This window comes from Hordeum vulgare, chromosome 6H (assembly GCF_904849725.1).
Source record: "Hordeum vulgare subsp. vulgare chromosome 6H, MorexV3_pseudomolecules_assembly, whole genome shotgun sequence".
NCBI classification, from domain to species: domain Eukaryota; kingdom Viridiplantae; phylum Streptophyta; class Magnoliopsida; order Poales; family Poaceae; genus Hordeum; species Hordeum vulgare.
The window spans coordinates 126890129-126911895 of NC_058523.1; the positions used below are offsets into that span (position 1 = coordinate 126890129).

At 43.3% G+C, this 21767-nt stretch overlaps 1 protein-coding gene across 2 annotated transcripts; it reads left to right on the top strand.

Annotated features, from left to right (window-relative positions):
- Nucleotides 1-769: 769 nt before the first annotated feature.
- LOC123401201 (protein STRUBBELIG-RECEPTOR FAMILY 3-like) lies at nucleotides 770-8003 on the top strand. 2 transcript variants are annotated; one of them, XM_045094937.1, is made up of 17 exons: nucleotides 770-1288; nucleotides 2189-2318; nucleotides 2397-2465; nucleotides 2683-2748; nucleotides 2842-2913; nucleotides 3008-3079; nucleotides 3172-3243; nucleotides 3329-3394; nucleotides 4101-4166; nucleotides 4302-4708; nucleotides 4793-4849; nucleotides 4947-5356; nucleotides 5440-5708; nucleotides 5806-5944; nucleotides 6778-6917; nucleotides 7043-7199; nucleotides 7550-8003. In XM_045094937.1, exons 1-17 carry the CDS (start codon nucleotides 1168-1170, stop codon nucleotides 7634-7636), a joined length of 2400 nt encoding a protein of 799 aa, XP_044950872.1. In that variant the 5' UTR covers nucleotides 770-1167; the 3' UTR covers nucleotides 7637-8003. The 2 variants fall into 2 exon arrangements, with proteins under 2 accessions (XP_044950872.1, XP_044950873.1); XM_045094938.1 differs by lacking the exon at nucleotides 4101-4166.
- Nucleotides 8004-21767: the final 13764 nt, after the last annotated feature.

The window sequence follows — 21767 nt, forward strand, 5'->3', positions numbered from 1 at the left end:
ATCACAGTCGAATGAATGCCAATTCCTCTGTGCAACATGGAGATTTTTCTGCCATTCCTTCCGCTACATGGCAGCTTTTGCCACCAATCATGGTAAATTTATGAAAATTGTCAAAAATGAGATCCATGAACACTAGCATCCAGGATTTAGCTTTATAGAATAATCCCGTTCAGGGTGAGCATCAGAAATCCGACCACAACGGGATTCGAACCTTAGCCGCATAACGAGCCACTACCCACCCTTGCCACTAGGCTACAACCTAGTCCTCAAATTTATGAAAATTGCCATGACAACTTCAGTTGGTATGACATGAGAAGTTTGGCGCGCTCGATGGGAAAACGCCTTCTACAAAACGTTCGGCAGATAACATTTCCCTACTTTTCTTTTTTACCTTTGCAGTAAAATAACGGAAGAACCAGATCATTTTTTTCCCTAAAGCCAACAATAATATACTGGGAATACAAATGGGTAGACAAACGGGACAATCCGCCCCACAGCTAGCACGTGCACGCAAAACATGACGATGGCATCCATCCAAGGTTCCGCCCCCGACCCAACGGATCTCCGTGTCAGCAGGGCCCCATTCCCTTTCCCCTGCTCGGCTTCGGTGGGTATCATCAGCCAGCCTCCCGTCGCGAGAATAAAAATCCCATCAACGCCCTGACCCATCAACGCCCAGGACGCAAATTCCCTCCCCTTTTCCCCCCTCAAAAATCCTCCTAAACCCTTTTCTTTCCCTCTCGTCGCCTTTCCCCATCACCCCTCACCCACTCCCCACTCGCTCCCTATCTACCTCCCTCCCTCCGCCTTTTTCACGCCCGTTGCTCCCGCACGCCACTCGTAGTCGTCCCTCCCTCACTCCGTTTCTCTCACTTCGCCGCCACTCCCAGAAGCCAGCCGGAGGAGACCTACCTCTCTCTCTCTCTCTCCTCCCCCTTACAGCTGCTAGATTCTAGAAGCCAACAAAACCAGACGGGGGCGAACCAGAAAAGCAAAACCCCAAGTCACCACTGCCAGTTCTCCCTCCCTCCCTCCCTCTCTCTCTAGATCTGCGCGAGCCTCGGTTTCCGCGATCGCTGCCCGCCGCGGTTGCTCCCGCCGCGCCGTGCTGCTCCCGCGCGCGCGCGCGTCTGCTGATGGTCCGCTAACCCGAGGCCGGAGGGAGGGATGCGGACGGGAGGCGGGTGCCTCGAGCGGGCGGGGGGTCGGCTGCTCCTCCCGCTGCTGTTGATCGCCACGACGGTGGCATTGCTGCCGCGGGCGCTCGCCCTCACCGACGCCGCCGACGGTAAGCTTCCCCCCTGGTTGCTGACTTTGCTCTGCTTGCTTGCTCTGGCTTACTAATTGGATTTCGTACCGACGCCGCCGACGGTGAGCTCCCCACTGGACCCTGGTTGCTGGCTTTGCTCTGCTCTGCTTGCTTACTCTGGCTTACTAGTAATTGGATTTCGTACCGCCGAGCCCGGTTTGAACGGGCTGTGCTGCTGTGCAGCGATTGTTCGGGAGGGGCGTACGATTTGTCGGTGGAGGGGGCGTTGATTTCCATGCGCTACCGTTGCACCAGTGGGTGGTGAGAAATGTGCTGGGTTTTGGTTCCGCTGATTATTCAGCTTGGTGCGGCAGATTGGTGAGGGGTAGGGGTGTGGGCTTGTGCCGTACTCCTGGAGGTCATGGGCCCATTCGATTTGTGTGCCTGTTCGTGGAAGCAACGATGTCGTGACATCAGACAATTCCAATGTTCTTTTCGATGTGGAGGGTGGAGGCTGAGAGCGATGTTTTTGCTACTGAAGCAATGTGGTGGCCTGTTCTGCAGACTATCATCATTGCCGATGGCAATGGGGGAGATACGTGTCTGCTTTCAGTTAGGATTTGGTTGCAGCGAAAACAAAAAATGCAGCATAATGTCATGGAAGATTGGTTAGGTTGCTTGTGGTAGGACGCAAGCTTTGATCTAACTTGCGCTTGCAGTCCCTCTGATTAATAAGGCCAACATAGGTCTCAGTCATAGAAAGCTGTCATGTAAAATGTGGCTAAATTTGGCTGTTCCTTGTGCACAAGTGGCACTGTATTTGTAAATGCAGTTGCATTTTATTCAGTATGTGGATGTATTTTTTTATGCATTACCGATGTTACGATACATCTTGTTCGTTCCTAATGGCTTATTTGCCCTTCCATTTTTTGCATGCAGTTTCTGCTATAAATGGATTGTATGTTGCACTTGGATCGCCAGCTCTTCCCGGATGGACTGCAAATGGTGGAGACCCCTGCGGTGAGAAGTGGCAGGGTGTTGATTGTATTGGCTCAAGTATAGATGCGATGTACGTCAATTATTCTTTAAATTCCTTTCCCTGGTAGAACTTTTATATTTTGGGCTTTTATCAACTCATTGTCTGTAGAAATTTTGTTGCTGCAACGATGGGAGGACAGCTTGGAAGCCTAGGAAACTTCACGGCTATAACCACAATGTAAGGGCCTTCGTCGTCAATTTTATTCCCTCACTCATGTTTGATAGTTGTATCATCTAATTATCCTGTCATACATTCCATGGGTGTTTGAGAAAAAAAAAACTATATTCCATGGGTGAATTAAGAACTTCAAGGGGTACATGTAACTATAGGCAGAAGTTACGTTGTCCTCTTATCCTGATTGAGCTTTCTGAGTATTTACTCTCCTTTGTTGTAGAAATCTTAGCAACAACAAAATCACCGGAACTATACCAGATGATCTTCCTGTTACACTGCGGAATCTGTAAGTTCTGTTCTTACATTGTGCAGCTCCTTGTTCAAAAAATAAATAAATCGTGCAGTTCCTTTTAAGTGTTTCTGATTACATACTGCGCAGTTTTCTCTCGGACAACCAACTCACTGGAAGCATCCCGATGTCGCTATCAAAACTTAACAGTTTAACAGCCATGTAATTTATCATTTTCCCTGAAAGCAAAAGAGCCACATATTACTTTCCTCTGCAAGCTGTCTCACTCAAGATCTGTCATTCCTTCTTTTCTCAGGTCACTCAATGATAACCATCTCGATGGACAACTACCAGATGCTTTTGGTTCCCTTGTTGGACTTATAAACCTGTAGGACTAGCATATTTCTCTCTTTTTTGGTACTCGCCCTTAATCTTCATCCAGCTTGCTGATTACATTTGAGCTTTCATCACAATTCACAGGGATATTTCTTCCAACAACTTCAGTGGTCCATTACCAACTTCGTTGGGAAACCTGTCATCTCTAGTTACCCTGTATGTCTAGCCTACAACTTCTTTCTTGCATTTTTCCTTTTTGGCTACTTTCTTTTAGATTTTCTAATAACATGCTATTTCACAGGCGCATGCAAGATAATCAACTATCTGGGACCCTTGATGTGTTGCAGAGTCTGCCCCTCGGTGATTTGTATATCCACATTCTCTTTGCTGATTCACTTATATTAGCACAACAAAAAATATAAAACAGAACATTGCCAATTATTTGATCAGTTAATTGTTGATTTTATAAGAATTTGATTGCTAAACAGAAACTTTCGTTTAGTCATTGTATAGATATCGAATTTGACTGCAATTTGATATAATTCTGGAGTTGCGTACAAGTATGGCACACAGTTTCTGCCTTATTTAGCATAGTCAACCTCGAATTTCCTCAGTCAAGGCTGTCCAATTCCACATCCTTAAACAATGTATATGTCAGTTACGCACTTGGCTCTGTAAGTACAATGTGTAATCAGTTACAAAAAATGTATGTAGCAACATTTTTACTGGTTAGAAGGAACAACTCACTAGATAAGTAATTTTGCATCTCTTATTTGAGCCCTTTATGTACTGTACTGCCAGTTCTGCTCTGTGCTCCAGTTGTTTATCAGGACAGTGGCATCTCAGTGTTTTGTTTATTTCCTACAAACAGTTCTACAAAACAATAACCAGCCAGTACCATCTTTCATGTGATGCATGTGCACTGCAATGCAGATGATTTTTGTGATTAATAAAGAATATTGATGTCAGTCAAACTACTTCGATCCAGTTTCCAATCCAGATCTTAGCTTTGACTTTTGTAATGAATACAAATATATGTGCTTCGTTATGATAATTTATTTCCATTTTAACAGAAATATAGAGAACAATTTATTTTCTGGACCGATTCCTCCAAAGTTGCTCAACATACCAAATTTGAAGTAAGAAACATTTTCCCTATTTCAGGTTTATTGGTGTCTTCTACAATGGCACATTGTGCTTGTATCTATATAAAGAATATTTCCTGTACTCGATACTTATACAGCTTATCAAGCGACTAATTCTTTTTCCTACAGAAAGGATGGGAACCCATTTAATACCAGCATTGCTCCTTCTGCGTCACCGTCTTTAACACCGACAGGCCCTACACCAACACAAACACCATCATCCCCTTCATCCCCTTCAGGAACTCCTTCATTGTCTAATACATCCTCAAGCTCTTCTGGTGGATCCACAGCTCGAGACAGCAGATCATCCTCCGGGAAACACAAGTCTTCAACTCTCAAGACCGTTGGATACGTTTTTCTTGCTATTGTGCTGTTCATAGTTGTTGTGCTGCTGGTAATCTTTTGCCTGTCCAAGTACCAAGAGAGACAGTCGAGACATGATTATACAACAAGTCAGGTGGGAAGGGTGCACCAAAGAGTTGAAGAGCCTAAAGTCAAGCAGGCTTCAGCACAGTCAAGGAACGACGTTAAAAAAGGTCTACTTTACTTACCTTTCTATTGTATAATATATCTGTTCTACTGTGTTATTTATATTGTGGTACATGATGTTTCATTAACAGGCTCAGCTGGGGTTCCTGACGGGAAGCATGTTCGTGAAATAAATTTGGCCATACCAGGTACAGATACTTGTAAATCTGACCAACTAATTCATGCTGTAATATTGTTGACCTGTTTAAGTCCAAATGTATAATGTAATTTATCAACTGCTGGCAGCTGCTCTTGAGAAGCCTCCTGAAAAGAGAGAAGAGCGTGTAATTAACTTGGAGCGAACAGAGTCGGATATTTTTGCTGTGGAACCTCCGCCACCTCCACCACCACCGCCGCTGCCACCAGTGTCCCCACCACCACCTCCACCGCCGCCGCCTCCACCAGTGTCCCCGCCACCACCGCCGCCGCCACCAGTGTCCCCGCCACCACCTCCTCCTGTTGAAAAAGTGATTGTTAATCCTATTTTTAGGCCAGAAAAAAGAGCTAGCACCCCACCAAGGGCAGGTCCCTCGACATCTGCAACATCCTTTTCTGTTGCAACACTTCAGCAATATACAAATAGTTTCGGAGAGGAAAATTTAATAAGAGAGAGTAGGTTGGGAAAAGTATATCTGGCAGAACTTCCTGAAGGCAAAGTATGTACAATGTATTGCTTCATTTACTCAAGGGGATTTATGCTTATTGAAATGCTGTCCTCATCTTCTTTTATCCTATGCAGTTATTGGAAGTTATGAAGATAGACAATGCCAATGGAAGAATACCAGTAGATGACTTTCTAGAGCTGGTTGCGTGTATATCAGATATTAGACACCCTAGCATCCTTGAGCTTGTTGGATACTGTGCAGAATATGGGCAGCGGTTACTTGTTTATAACCACTTCAGTAGAAGAACACTACATGATGTGTTACATGAAAGAGAGGACTTAGATAGTGCACTATCTTGGATCGCCCGTCTCCAGGTTGCTCTTGGTTCAGCAAAAGCCTTAGAGTAAGCTGCATTCTACTGCAAAATATTTTTTCATGAATAATTAATTTAGTTTGTTAAGGGACTGCCTTCATATTTAAAATTTATGCTCTTCTTGCAGGTATCTCCATGACACCTGTGAGCCTCCAGTAGTGCATCAGAATTTTGAACCATCAAATGTGCTTCTTGATAATAGATTCTCAGTACGTGTTGCTGAATGTGGACTGTCTGTATTGACGTTGTCAAGTTCTGTTACACAGGTAACCTCTAGTGTTAGTTGTAAACCTTCTGCTTAGGGTGTTTTAGCCTTTTCTGTAACCAAAAGATCTGCAAAGTTGATTAAAAAATTAATTTGATCATGTTTACTTACAATTTGGAACTGTATGTTTTCTCAAGATCTTAATCCTTTAGGCCTGGTCCTTCCGACAATGAATTCGTGGAGGATACCAACTTCTTTTATGTAGAAAAGCATGGCACCTCCAGTTTCATTACTAGAATGAAACTTGTAAACAAGATTTGTCTCAACAGTACAGTACAAATTCTGAGTCTCTACACACCCAGCTGTTGACTGGTTGAAATCCTAACAAAGTATCTGAAGTACTGACCAAAAACAATTAGACTAAAAGGCAGCAAACATGATTTGCTGAACATTCACTAGTCTTCATGAAGTATCATTTGGTTTTCCAGTGACCTTCAGAAACAAGCCTTGCCCCGCAGTTGTTCAGTCGATTTCCAGCTTCATCGAGCATGAACATGCTCGCATATAAATAACTCAATATCCATATAGAGCTAGCAAATATAGAGCTAGCAAAACTGTGAGCCCATGACATTGACAGCTATTAGGTCTAGTCCAACAATTTCCTTACAACTAGCTAGTTTTCTCTACATTTTAGCTATTTATGGCATGAAAGGCCATTGGAAAAGAAATAGAAATTTGAATTGATCTATATTTATGGATTAATTATCTAGCAGTTATTCTTGCTTCTGCACTTTTTTTTAGGGAATTCTTGCTTCTGTATTTTGTTGACATGTGCGAATGAATCTGAAACCTATAATATATGGGTACTCACAGTTGTGTTCCTTATGATTTCAGTTGTCTGGTCGCATGCGGGCACTACTAAATTATGAGGCACCTGAAATCCAGGAATCTGGAACTTTTACTGATCGAAGTGATGTTTATAGTTTCGGTGTGGTGATGCTAGAACTTCTTACTGGTCGTAAACCATATGACAGGTCAGTGATGCAATGTAATTTCCAGTGCTTAATCAGGATCCTTTTTAAAATGTTTTTAGATCATGCACCTCCACAAAAATGTGGCGTTCTCATGCGCTTACTTGTTATTTTGTTAAAATGTGCAGTTCTCGTCCGCGTCATGAACAACATCTTGTTAGATGGGCCCAGGCTCAGTTCCATGACATCGAATCACTAACAAAGATCGTTGACCCTTTTATTCGTGGAGAGTGTTCTGAGAAAGCGTTGTCCCGTTTTGTTGACATCATCAGTCGTTGTATTCCGGTAATTCAATGCTTCCATTCCTTCTTAGCTAAGCTCTACTTTCGAAGCACAAGACATGACACAATATGTGCTGCTCTGTTAACTAGCACATCATTCAGGTTTTTGTTGCTCAAATTTTTCTTTCCAATATATATATAGAGAGAGAGGCAAAAGATTTGCCTCATCGATTAAATAAGGGAGGGGATTTTTTCTTTCCAATATGAATACTTGGGGTAAAGCCATTATTTTCTTGGTGTCCTATAAACTTGTTCACTATGGTATTCCTGTTTTATTTAGCTCGTTTTCGTAGGACAGCGGTATAATGAGATGGATTTGATGAGCATGTGGCTGACCCAAAATTTCTTATGCAGCCCGAAGCAGAATTCAGGCCGCCAATGTCTGAGATTGTCCAAGACCTAGCTAGCATTTTAAGTGCTGCTGGTGAGGAATCGGAGTGATAAGCAAAATCAAGGATGGGCCATATATATAAATCGAATGTTGGCAGCGCAGCCAGTGAAGTATATTGAGATGAAACATCTACTACCACATTCTGTGGAAACCCTGTCAATATTTCTGTTGGACAACACCGTCAACCAGTGTACATGCTGATTTGGAGCCAGAAAGGAGGTAGTGGTACAGCCCCATTTTGGGGAGGGGGAATGGGCATACGGGGATTCTCGTTGCTCCCGGGCAGAAGATCCTTGTATTCTAGGCTTCTAGCCATGACTGTATGAGATGTATCTCTAGTAACCACCTATAATTTTTGATAGTTCTTTTTTGTTTTCAGCTTATATTACCTTGAAGTTAGTGATGTTCGTACGTTTCTCTGCATGCCCGGGTCTCGTCTACTCCCTCCCTTCTTAAATATAAGACCTTTTAAAGATTTCATTATGAACTACATATAAATGTATGTAGTCATATTTCAGAACGTAGATTCATTCATTTTACTCTATCTAGTCTATAGTAAAAAAAATTAGAAGGTCTTATATTCAGAAACGAAGGGAGTATCTATTATCTATACCTACTAATAAAAGAAATAGGTATTCTTAGTACGTCTTTCTATTTTATAAAAGTCCCCCTGATGTTTCTAACATTAAACCCGTAGTAAATATTAAATGTTTTTTAAAATACTCATATTTTTTAAAGCGGAACTCCAAATTTAACATGTTATATATGGAATTTGATTAGAAAAATTTGTAAAATTTGAATATGACGTTATTTTACATGTTAAACATTTAAGAAAAAAAATATCTATAAATTTGTAAAATTTGAATATGATGTTATTTTACATGTTAAACATTTAATAAAAAAATTTATCTAGGGTGCAATTTTAATAAGTAATTCGTTATTCGTCTTCATACCGGTACTAATCCGGATTGTGGATGAACACGTCAACAAAATCAGGATTGAAGATGAAATTAAAGGTCACCATATCTGTTTGTGCCGTAACTACAAAGTCTCAGATTATATCTCATTTCTATAAGTTAAGAGCGTATGGTTTTTTTTTCTTCCGTTGCAACGAACGGGTCCTTTTGCTAGTGAAAACAAAAGAAATGTTTTTTCCTGCTCTATGTGGTTTTAAAACTCTTACTGCTTCCATAAAAAAAACTCTTACTGCTGTTGTAGTCTGGCAGAGATGATGTGCAGAGGCGAATGAAGTCCCTCACTTGACATGCAGGCGTTCTCTTCTACATAAGGACATACAGATTCTACTCTGGAGGCAAAAAGTACACGAGTCCGCGGACAAATTGTAAGAGTTACATGCAGAGACTGTGGTAAGGGTTCTAAAACCACATATACACACGTCTTCTCGCTATGGGTAATGAATAGTGCCAAATGTGATTTTGTGTTTGCATTTTTTGATGGCAATGTAGCCCCTTGTGTGTTAGGCTGCTCTATTTTGCGAAGTGTAAACAAAGTTTACGAAAAATCCATTTCTGAGCCAGACTCATATGCATCCCTGCTAAGTAAAAAAATAAAAACAAATATTAAAAAATCCTTTTTTTGTGGTGATAGATAATTTGATGCGTGAGATTCGCTTCAATTTTTGTACAATTTGAACAGCTGGGCAGCTCTCGCTAAAAAAGACAAATTCAGAAACTTTTAAAAAGTTTTATTGTACGTGTACTGTTTTGATCTAATTTGTCTTTTGTACCGACATCTGCTCATATGTTCAAATGATACAAAATTTAGAACGGACCTCACGCACCAAATTATCTATCATCCAATTTTTTTTGGATTTTTTTAGTATTTGTTTTGATTTGTTTACTAAATGGATGCACATGAGACTGGGCACCGAAACGCTGCACTCCAAAGTTTATCAACAACAATGACTATATTCATCGTAGAAAAAACAATGACTATATTAAGAGTAAAAAATGGCGTCAAGTTCAAAACTAAATAAGTCTTCTTATGGGTAATGGATAGTGCTTAATGAGATATTTCCTTCGTAATATTTTATGGCAATGTGCCCCTAGTATGTTAGGTCGCTCTATTGTGTGTGTGGTGTAAAAAAACTTTATCGAAAGGAATAACTATATTTTAGAGTAAAAAAATGTGTTAAGTTGAAAACTAAAAAGGTCTTCTGGGTTCTGGCTATGGGTAATGAGTAGTGCTTGATGTGAGATTTTGTTTGCACTTTTTGATGGTAATGTAGCCCTCGTATGTTAGACCACTCTACTGTGTGTGGTGTAAACCAAAGTTTGCTCTCGTACTATATGTTAAGGGTGGGTCTATTTTAACAACACCTTTAAGATTGTGTAAACCAAAGGAGCTCAAGGAGTGTGCCCTCTCCTCACCAAACTTATTTTCGAGAACCAAAGTGCTTTTATTCCTAGAAGGCTCATCTCTGATAATTCAATTATTGCCTTTGAATGTATTCATCATATCCAGTCAGTCAAAAACAACTCTTCAGCTTTGTGTGCTTACAAGCTTGATTTATCTAAGGCTTATGATCGAATGGATTGGGACTTTCTGGAGAAAAAAAATGACTATATTAACAGTAAAAATTACGTCAGGTTCAAAACTAAAAAGGTCTTCCGGCTATGCAAATGGATAGTGCTTAATGAGATATTTCCTTCGCAATTTTTTGCGGGTTGACCAACATTATGATTTTCCTTTTATTATGTTTTGAAGAAAAGAATGATTTTCCTCCAAACACGGTACCGGTACAACCTCTGTTAGGGGTGATACAACCTCTCAATGAAAACACAAACAAGACAAAAACAACCATAACTTTCCCATACGAGCTCCGAATTGAGCAAACTCAAGCTTGTTGGATAGCAGACGACCAGACGACAAGTACAATCCAAAACGAATGGTTATAGCAAGAAGAGGTAGTGGAAAATACCAATGATATAAATATGTGAAACCTCTATGAATGAAGAACCGAAAAAAGCTCCAACATCGAAAACATCATAAAAGATGCACATGAACTTCACTTTTGATGAACTCGAGCTTGTCATAAAGATGACCATAAGCTCTAATACTCACAAAGAGAAACACCAAACAAGAACCAAGAAAGATGATGCAAGGATGCAAATGGTTTGAGCTCTCAACGAACGATACGATCAAGCTACTCACTTGAGAGCCCCCCTTGAGAGTATGACAATCTATCCTAAAATAGAAAACTTATCAAGGACAAATCTATACCTTGCGCATCGTCCACTTGAGCTAGATGATGACTATGTTGTCCTCCTCAAGATGGACCATCTTTCTTGATTGTGTTGGCTCGATGAAGACTTGTACCCCCCATACTCCACTATGGGTGAGTCATTCTTCAGCACATCTTCGCAAGTTCATTGCCACCACAGTGGATGGCAAGCTTCAAGCATGATATCTTCGTGATGTTCCACTTGAACTTGCACACCGCAATCTTGATGACGGTCACCACTTGACGTCATCCTACAAGAGATGTATGAGATCTTCCTCTTGACGCGAGCCCATGGAAACACACCTAACCCCACACAAAACTCTCACAAAGATCATGCATTAGTACACAAAGCGTAATGGACAATGCTTACCATACCATGGGATCACTTGATTCCTCTCAGTACATCTTGTATGCTTTGTGTGTTGATCATCTTGATTTACTTTTTGACTTAGTTTCGATCAACCTTGTGTCTTTATGACCATTCTTTGGATAATACCTTGAATACCACCTTGGTCATCATATAAACTCCTTGAAACCAACAGATGGACTTCAAGAAGTGCACATGGACAAATTGTTCGAATATCAATTAAGGCAACCATTATTCCATAGGGATTGTCATCAATTACCAAAATCACATATGAAGATATATGCTATAACAGGAGGGACGGGATATTTCCCTTGTGGAGGCGTCTAACAAGATTGCGAACATACAAGAAGTTGTCGTGTATGCTTCTTGTTTTTATGAAGGCGCTTTGGGCATTGGAGACAATGTCACTCATGTGGGGCTAAGCCTTAGGGAGATCACTTTCGCAATGATTTTTGTGATCGCATGAATAAGATGTGACAGCCCAAGACCGACGCTCTAGAAGATTCCCCTTTTATTTCGTTCTCGTCGTGTGATTCGTCTGGTTGTCGCATTCATCATCGCATCATGCACATCATTTGCATTGCATGGCACTGCATTGCCGCCAGATTTCAAAACTAGATCCGTTATTAGTTGTCAATTCTCTTCGTGTTTGTCGTTGACCGTTTCGAGACCAACCACACACGCACGCACCCGCGGCATCGTTAAAACCTTGTTTTTAAAAGTGTGTATAAAATATTGTCGGATTGGGTTGAAACTTGGAGTGCGGTCTTATACTAGTGTAGGTAGGACGCCTGCCAAATTTCGTTGCAATCGGAGTCCGTTTGATACCCGAACGGTCAACCGTAGCGGCACCATCATCGGTTTATCGTTGGACGTTTTTTGATGTTTAAAATATTGTGCCGTACCGCCAACATTCCTTCTATTCCCCATCTAGCTTCTCTAACACAGCCAGTCATACCACCTAAGCCACCCCTAAGCCCCTCCACTTCCGGTACCGTCGGATTGCGATCCAACGGTCCAAAAACAGTGCAAAAAAGCCCAACCCTAGCCCTTTTTCTATAAATAGGCAGCCATCCTCTTGCCTCAGGATCCGTGCCCACCAAAACCCTAACCCTAGCGGCCTAGCCATCCGTGTCTTCCACCTCAAGCCACCAAGCCCGCCTGGACCCAGATCGGGAGCTGGGAAGCCCATCTGGGCCCGAACCGCCGCCTCCTGCTCGCGAGCCAGCAGCTGCGTGCTAGCAGTCCTCGGCAACGGCGCCAGAAGAATGTTGCTGACGTGCAACTATTCCTGACTTGATGCCTCCACGGCAACGGAGCCAGAAAAGAGCTCGTCCCGGTTGCTCAACAATTAGCAATTGCCTTGCAATGGCCCACCAGCGCGTGGGTTTGCGGTAGTTTTCGAGGGTAGAGTATTCAACCCAAATTTGTTGGCTCGCCCGACGGGAAGTGAAAGAATATTCTCAAGTATTAGCAGCTGAATGTGTCAGATTCAAGCACACCTGAAAGATTAGTATCTGCAAGCAAAGTATCAGCAGCAAAGTAGTATGATAACAACGGTGCCAGAAATGATCTATTGACGGCAGACTATTCCTAACAGTTGTATCAATGGTGCCAAAAGTTGCCCGTGGATGGGAAATATTCTTTCCCGTCAACGGCGCGAGAAAAAGTATTGTAGCAGGTAGCAGCAGTGTAACGAGTAACAGTAGTGGCAAGGAACAGCAGTAGTGACAGCAGTAGCAAGTAGCAACAGTAGAAAGTAACAACAGTAGCAAGTAGCAGCAGAGCAAAGCAAGTAACAGCAGCAGCAACATTAGTAACAGCAGCAGAGCAAAACAAGTAACATCAGCAGTGGGACAAACTCGTAGGTAATGGTTCGGTGATTTGTCGGATGATATTCATCATGCAACAGTTATAACACGGAGAGATATGTGGCTAGCTCCCGTTCGTCAATGTGATGTAGGCATGCATTCCGTGTGTCGTCATACACGCTTAGGGAAAAGAACTTGCATGACATCTATTGTCCATCCCTCCCGTGGCAGCGGGGTCCAAAAGGATACTGTAGGATATTAAGTTTCTCCTTTTAATAAAGAACCGGAACAACGCATTAGCAGTTGGTGAACACATGAACTCCTCAAACTATGGTCATCACCGGGAGTGGTTCCGGTTATTGTCACTCCGGGGTTGCCGGATCATAACACATAGTAGGTAACTAGAACTTGCAAGATCGAATCTAAAACACACATATATTGGTGACAACATAATAATTTCAGATCTGAAATCATGGCACTCGGGCCCTAGTGACAAGCATTAAGCATGGCAAAGTAGTAGCAACATCAATCTCACAACATAGTGGATACTAGGGATCAATCCCCGTCAAAACTAACTCGATTACATGATAGATCTCATCCTACTCATCACCGCCCAACGAGCCTACAAATAGATTACTCACGAACGATGAAGAGCTTCATGGAATTGGAGAGGGAAGAAGGTTGATGATGACGATGGCAACGATTTCCCCTCTCCGGAGCCCAAAACGGATTCCAGATCTGCCCTCCAGATGAAGAACAGGATGCGGCGGCGCCTCCGTATCGCAAACGCGATGAAATCTTCTCTCTTGATTTTTCCTGGGACGAAAGGGAATAAATAGCGCTGGAATTGGGGGCGGCAGAGCCACGTGGGCCCCCACAAGCTTGGTAGCCGCCACCAGGGGGGCGACGACTACAGGGCTTGTGGCCCACTGGCCCATCCCCTCCGGTGGATCTTTGCGCAGGTATTTTTCATATTTTCCAGAAATATTATGCCTAGAGGGGGGGTGAATAGGCTATTTAAAAACTTCTTCGGATTTGGCTTAAACCTAATGCGGAAATAAACTAAGAGGATACTTGTCAAGCACAAATCCTAAATGCACTAGGCACTGCAACGTGTATCAACAACACGATCTACCAAGATGGACACAATACACTTACTAACAAGCACAAGTAAGTTACACAAACTTACTTGATCTATATCACACGACAAGTAGGTGAACGACACAAGATACTAGATCACACTATAGCACACGATATATCAAAAGCTGCAAGTGTGAACGTGTGGATATAGAAGGTATGCTTGAATGATTAATCTTGTACAAGAAATAGCCAACACAATATAATGAGCACAAACAATATGCAATGTATGTATGCTCAAGTAACACAAGTAAACCACAAGTAAGGAGTTAGGGTTAAGGATAACCAAGGTCACTGAGACGAAGATGTATCCCGATGTTCACTTCCTTGGAGGGAAGCTAGTCAGCGTTAGAGAGGTGGATATTACCACGAAGGCACACCAACGCCACGAAGGCTCACCCTATTCTCCGTTTGAGATAACACCACGAAGGCGTTTCTCAATCACTAGTGGTAAGCCTTTGAGGTGGCTTCCAAACCCTCACAAACTTTTCCGGGGGGTAATCACACGGTTTGATTCCTCTCCGAAGAACTCCTACCGCCTAGGAGTCTCCAACCTCCAAGAGTAACAAGATCACGAGGAATGCTCAAAACTTGCTCAAATCTCAAATAGCTTGGGTTGAGAGAAGGAGAGGGAGACGATCTATCTTTTGATTGGAACAACTCTCAAAGGGGCTCACAAATGCTCTTGGGATCTAAGATTTGGTGTGAGCAAATGTGTGTGAGGTAGAAATGTGTCCTTATGAGGATAAGGTTGTGTTGAGGCACCCTCTCACGAAGTGGGAGGGGGGGTATTTATAGTGGGGAGAGAAAAACAGCCGTTGGGGACACTTTTAAGTCACACAGGGGTCGGACATCCGGCAGTTCACGGATGCCCGGGCGTACACAAGGGGTCGGACGTCCGACAGGGTTCGGACGTCCGAGGGCTGTAAATATATCTGGAACCACTGTGGAGTTTAACAGGGATCGGATGTCCGGAGAAGGCCAGAAGTCCGAGTTATTCGACTCAAACTTCTCTCGTGCAAGATTCCGGATTTCCAAAAGGGGACGGACGTCCGGCCCTCGGACGTCCGGAGGGAGCCAGAAGTCCGAGTTATATGGCTCAAGTTTCTCTGGTGCAAAGCTCCGGATTTCGAAGCTGGTCGGACGTCCGACCCTCTGACGTCCGGAGGGAGCCGGAAGTCCGAGTTATATGGCTCAAGTTTCTCTGGTGCAGAACTCCGGATTTCCGAAGCTGGTCGGATGTCCGGCCCTCGGACGTCCGGAGGGAGCCGGAAGTCCGAGTTATATGGCTCAAGTTTCTCTGATAACAACAGAGCAGTGGAGATGTGGTAAGAGCAGAACAGTGGATATCTAGTTTGAGCAAGTACATCACAAAACCTGTGATCCCCTCTTAATAGTGCGGGATCCCTAAAGACTCAAGAATTATAAAAGGGGTACCGATGATCCATACTTGAGTGTATACTTTTATTTGCTGATCATCACTCCGCACCACTAATGTCAAAAGGAGCTGATACCTTTGAGTTAGCCCTTTCACTTGAGCTTGATGTTGTTGTTCCTTCTTGGCTCAAGTTGAAAGCAAGACATGATGAAGTCTTCAAGCAGCTCTCCCATACACAATGTGGAAATCCTAGCTTATGTATTCATCTTCATTTGTCCACCATGTGAACATCCACAAGAATCAAGCATGTAGTGCTCAGGAATGCTTATCTTGATCTTGTCCTTGTTAGCACATGAGCTTGTCCTTATCAACACATGATCATTAACAATAGTTTCAATGATATATTCGTGCTGATCCACTTGAACTTGCACACCACAATCTTGATGACGATCACCACTTGACGTCATCCTTCATGGGTTGTATGAGATCTTCCTTTTGACGCAAGCCCATGGAAGCACACCTAACCCCACATAGGACTATCACAAAGACCATGGGTTAGTACACAAACACGAAATGGACAATGCTTACCATACCATGGGATCACTTGATCCCTCTCGGTACATCTTATACGCTTTGTGTGTTGATCATCTTGATTTACTCTTTGTCTGAGATCTTGATCAACCTAGTGTCTCTATGACCATTCTTTGGATAATACCTTGAATACCATCTTGGTCATCATATAAACTCCTTGAACCCAATAGATGGACTTCAAGAAGTGCCTATGGACAAATCCTATAAATATAACTTAAGGCAACCATTAGCCCATAGGAATTGTCATCAATTACCAAAACCACATATGGAGATATATGCTCTAACAATTCTCCGTAAATTTTCAGGACGTTCCGAGAACTTTCATTTCTGCACAAAAACAACACCATGGCAATTCTGCTGAAAACAACGTCAGTCCGAGTTAGTTCCATTCAAATCATGGAAATTAGAGTTCAAAACAAGGGCAAAAGAGTTTGGAAAAGTAGATACGATGGAGACGTATCAACTCCCCCAAGCTTAAAACCTTGCTTGTCCTCAAGCAACTCAGTTGAAAAACTGAAAGAGAAAGAAAAACTTTGACAAACTCTGTTTGATCTTGTTGTTGCAACTATGTCTAACTCATAACCAGAATTTCAGCAAGTTCACAAGTTAACCACATAAGCAAGTGACACAAAGGTCTCACGGTAAACTAATATCAATGGCATAATCAGCTAGCGAGCAAATAATAATGAGTTTCAGATACCAACAATTCAATCAAAACAAGCATGAAGCAATATGAATAGGTGGTATCTCGCTAGCTCTTTCTGAGACCGCAAAACATAAATGCAGAGCACTTTCAAAGATCAAGGGCTGACTAAACATTGTAATTCATAGCAACGAAGATCCACTCATAGTCATACTCAATATCAATCAAAAGCAAAGCATAAAAATGATAGAGATGCTCTCTAACTGGTGCTTATACAAGAGTAGGATGGCTCAATAGGAAAATAAATAGACAGACCCTTCGCAGAGGGAAGCATTGATTTGCAAAGGTGCCAGAGCTCAAGCTTTGAAAACAGAGATAATAATTTTGGGTGGCATGCTTTCATTGTCAACGCAATGACCAAGAGTTCTTGATATCTTCCATGCTACTCATGATATAGGCGGTTCCCAAACAGAAAAGTAAAGTTTTAACTCCCCCACCACCAATCAATCACACTCCAAGGCGAGCCGAATCCTCGGGTACCGTCCATACTAACATCAATCCAGGGGGAGTCTTGTTTTACAATTATGTTTTCGATTTAAGCGTGGAACTGGGTATTCCATTTACCGGCCCCTTTCTCGTGAATGACAGTGAATAAACACATGTCGAGGATAACACGCCTAACATGGAAGATATCAATAGCCCCCTGTCACCACATGAGCGGTTCGGGCATGCAAAACAGATTATTTCTTGAAGGTTTAGAGAATGGCACATGCAAATTTACTTGGAACGGCAAGTAGATACCGCAAATAGGTAGGTATGGTGGACTCTCATGGAAAAACTTTTGGGTTTATGGAAGTGGATGCACAAGCAGTATTCCGCTTAGTACAAGTGAAGGCTAGCAAAAGACTGGGAAGCGACCAACTAGAGAGCGACAACAATCATCAAGACGCAATGAGTTTAACTAACATGGACTGCAAGCATGAAGAGGATATAAATCACCATGAACACAAACATCATAGAGGCTATGTTGATTTTGTTTCAACTACATGCATGAACATGCGCCAAGTCAAGCCACTTGAATCATTCAAAGGAGAATACCATTCTATCATACTACATCATAGTCATCTCAAAATCTATGTTGGCATTCAAGACAAACCATTATAAGCTCTCAGCTAATTAAACATGGCATCAGAAACTATGATCTCTAAGTTGTCATTGCAAACATGGTTCTCTCACAACAAAGCTGAATCTGGGACGACAAGCTAGTCATATTTACAAAAACAAAATAGATAGAGTTCATACCAGCTTTTCCAGTCTCAGTCACTTCATCATATATCATTATTATTACCTTTCACTTGCACGATCGAACGATGTGAACAATAATAAGAGTGCTCGTGCATTGGAGTAAGCTGAATCTGCAGGCAAACACAAAGGAGAAGACAAAGTAATATGGCTCTTTGAAAGCTAAACAGGTATGCATGCAAGAGCCACTAAACATTGTAACCATGGTCTTCTACCTCGACCCAAAGAAAAAGAAAACTATTTACACGGGAAAACCCCCAACAAGTAAAAGAAGAAAGGAAAATCTTTTTGGGTTTTCTCAAAAGGACACAAAACAAGAAAACAAGAACACAAAAATAAACTAGCATGGATAATACAGTGGCAAAGTGTAAACACCGACTAACAAAGTGAAAGCATAAACATGAATGTAAGGTCGGTGAGAACACGTTCTCGCCCAAGCTTAGGCTTTTGGCCTAGCTTGGTCTACTCCCAAGGCGGGAAATAACCAGCTCCGGGATACTCCGGAGCGGCCTGTGGATGCCACTGTTGTGTGAGCTCCTCCGGCTCCCACTAATAAACTGGCGTCTGGTACTCGACTGGCGGCTCGGGCACGAGCACCTGTGGTTGGGCCAAGCCCCAATATGCGTAGATGTCCGAGGGCATAATAGTGTACCTGCCTGCATGAAGATCGAACAAAGAAGGAGCAGGCAAAGTAATAGTCTCTCGAGTACCCTGACTGAATACCAGGTTATAAATCATCCGTCTACTAGCATCTCTATCCAGAAAATCATGGCAAACCATGCTATCATAATCCAAATATTTCTCAGGAAGAAGCATCTCTCCTTCCTCCCCCAGTCTAACGGGTATCTCAAAGTGTCTCGCGAGACGGGTAGCATAGATACCTCCATAGACGACACCCTTGGAACGGTTTGTGTTCAACCGCTGAGCTACTATAGCACCTAGGCTATAAGTCTTATCGTTATAAAGGCCTTCGCGCAAAACCGCAAGGTCTGGAGAACTAAGTGATCCAGACTCCCCACGGCCAATCAAACATTTTCCCACAAATAATGAGAAGTACCGAAGCACAGGAAAAATGTATGCTAGCAATTCTAGCGCGAGACACTCCTCTCTCCTCTCCAACAGCAATAGTACCTATGAAATCCTCCAAGTCCCGTGGACGAGGGTCATGAATATCCCCAACATAAGGTAATTTGCATACATTGCAAAAATCTTGTAGTGTCATGCACTGTGGGGTGTCGTATAACATGAACTCAACCATGAGAGGATTCTTCCTCGGATAAAAGTTGAAGCTTTGAATGAAAATATTGGTGAGGAGGAGGTATTGTGAGCACTTATCTTCAATGATCGTGGCAAGACCTGCGTTCTCCACCAAGTAATAAAACTCTTCATAAAGCCCAGCGGCGGGCAAAAATTCATCACTTGGCCACTCGCACGCTCGAACTTGTGTGACTCGAGGAACCACGTACTTGGGGTGGTTCTTCTCATACTCATTGGGGTTATGGCTTGAAGAGCCTCTCAAGAAACTCCTCATCTTTTCCTTTTTCTATCTCTGAAAAAATTCTGAAATTTTAGAGACTTCGAAAGAAAAGTGAGTAAGGATTAACCCAACTCGTAGCAACTACTGTTGGGTAACGTAGCATAAATTCAAAAAAATTCCTACGCATATTCAGATCTTCCTATGGAGAGACCAGCAACGAGAGAGGGGTGAGTGCATCTTCATACCTTTGAAGATCGCTAAGCGGAAGCGTTACTAGAACACGGTTGATGGAGTCGTACTCGCGGCGATTCAGATCACGGTGTGATTCCGATCTAGTGCCGAACTACGGCACCTCCGCGTTCAACACACGTGCATCCCGGTGACGTCTCCCGCACCTTGATCCAGCAAGGAGGAGGGAGAGGTTGGGGAAGAACTCCAGCAGCACGACGGCGTGGTGTCGATGGAGAGACGAGGTCTCCCGGCACGGATTCGCCAAGCACCGGCAGAGAGGAGGAGAAAGAAGGGCAGGGCTGCGCTGAGGGAGAAGGAAAAGTGTGTCTCCAAAAGCCCAAAAGTGCCCACTATATATAGGAGGAGGGGAGGGGGTGTGCCACCCCTAGGGTTCCCACCCTAGGTGGTGCGGCAGCCCCCCAGATGGGAGGTGCGGCGGCCAGGGCAGGGAGGAGGGGTGGCGCACCCCTCTGGTGGGCCTTAGGCCCACCTGCGCTAGGGTTCCCCCCTCTCCCCTCTTCCTGCACCATGGGCTGAGTGGGGGGCGCACCAGCCCACCTAGGGGCTGGTTCCCTTCCCCACTTGGCCCATCTAGCCTCCCGGGGTCGTTGCCCCCTTTCGGTGGACCCCCGGGGCCACCTCCGGTGGTCCCGGTACGTTATTGGTGATGCCCGAAACACTTCCGGTGTCCGAAACCATCCGTCCTATATATCAATCTTTACCTCCGGACCATTCCGGAGCTCCTCGTGACGTCTGGGATCTCATCCGGGACTCCCAACTACTTTCGATAACCTCGTATAACAATTTCCTATAACCCTAGCGTCATCGAACCTTAAGTGTGTAGACCCTGCGGGTTCGGGAGACGGGTAGACATGACCGAGACATCTCTCTGGCCAATAACCATCAGCGGGGTCTGCATACCCATGGTGGCTCCCACTTGCTCCACGATGATCTCATCGGATGAACCACGATGTCAAGGATTCAATCAATCCCGTATACAATTCCCTTTGTCTGTCGGTATAGAACTTGCCCGATATTCGATCGTCGGTATACCTATACCATGTTCAATCTCGTTACCGGTAAGTCTCTTTACTCGTTCCATAGCACGTCATCGTGTGACTAACTCCTTAGTCACATTGAGCTCATGATGATGTTCTACCGAGTGGGCCCAGAGATACCTCTCCGTCACACGGAGTGACAAATCCCGATCTCAATTCGTACCAACCCAACAGACACTTTCGGAGGTACCTGTAGTGCACCTTTATAGTCACCCAGTTACGTTGTGACGTTTGATACACCCAAAGCACTCCTATGGTATCCGGGAGTTGCACAATCTCACGGTCGAAGGAAAAGACACTTGACATTAGAAAAGCTTTAGCATACAAACAATACGATCTAGTGCTATGCTTAGGATTGGGTCTTGTCCATCACATCATTCTCCCAATGATGTGATCCCGTTATCAATGACATCTAATGCCCATGACCAGGAAACCATGATCATCTATTGACTAACGAGCTAGCCAACTAGAGGCTTGCTAGGGACACATTGTGATCTATTTATTCACACATGTATTACTGTTTCCTGTTAATACAATTATAGCATGAACAATAGACGATTATCATGAACAGGGAAATATGATAATAACCATTTTATTATTGCCTCTAGGGCATATTTACAACAACTACTCCTACTAGTGCCTAGAGACCGTATCATGCGCTAACACTACTTGGGACCAGCTAAAATTAACATTTCAAACTCAAGAACAGGGTCACCAAGGTAGCAAGAATACGTGAAGGATAAAGCACTAGAGAAAAAACTAATTGGACAAATGGAGGAGTCACTTACCAAGGAGTAATTTCCCCAAAACGGTTCGAAGAATGGTACTTTGAGCAAGGAGATCAAAAATCTCAGCCAAATGAGCAAGAACACGGGTTTGAGCTGCGAAACGATTTTTTCTGGAGGTAGAAGAAGAGGATCGGAGCTCGAATGAGTGGAGGGG

Coding starts and splice junctions, on each gene's coding strand:
- LOC123401201 (XM_045094937.1), top strand. CDS start 1,168: ATGCGGACGGGAGGCGGGTGCCTCGAGCGGGCGGGGGGTCGGCTGCTC. Junction 2,914..3,007: donor CTTAACAGTTTAACAGCCAT/GTAATTTATCAT, acceptor TTCTTTTCTCAG/GTCACTCAATGATAACCATC. Junction 3,244..3,328: donor CTGTCATCTCTAGTTACCCT/GTATGTCTAGCC, acceptor GCTATTTCACAG/GCGCATGCAAGATAATCAAC.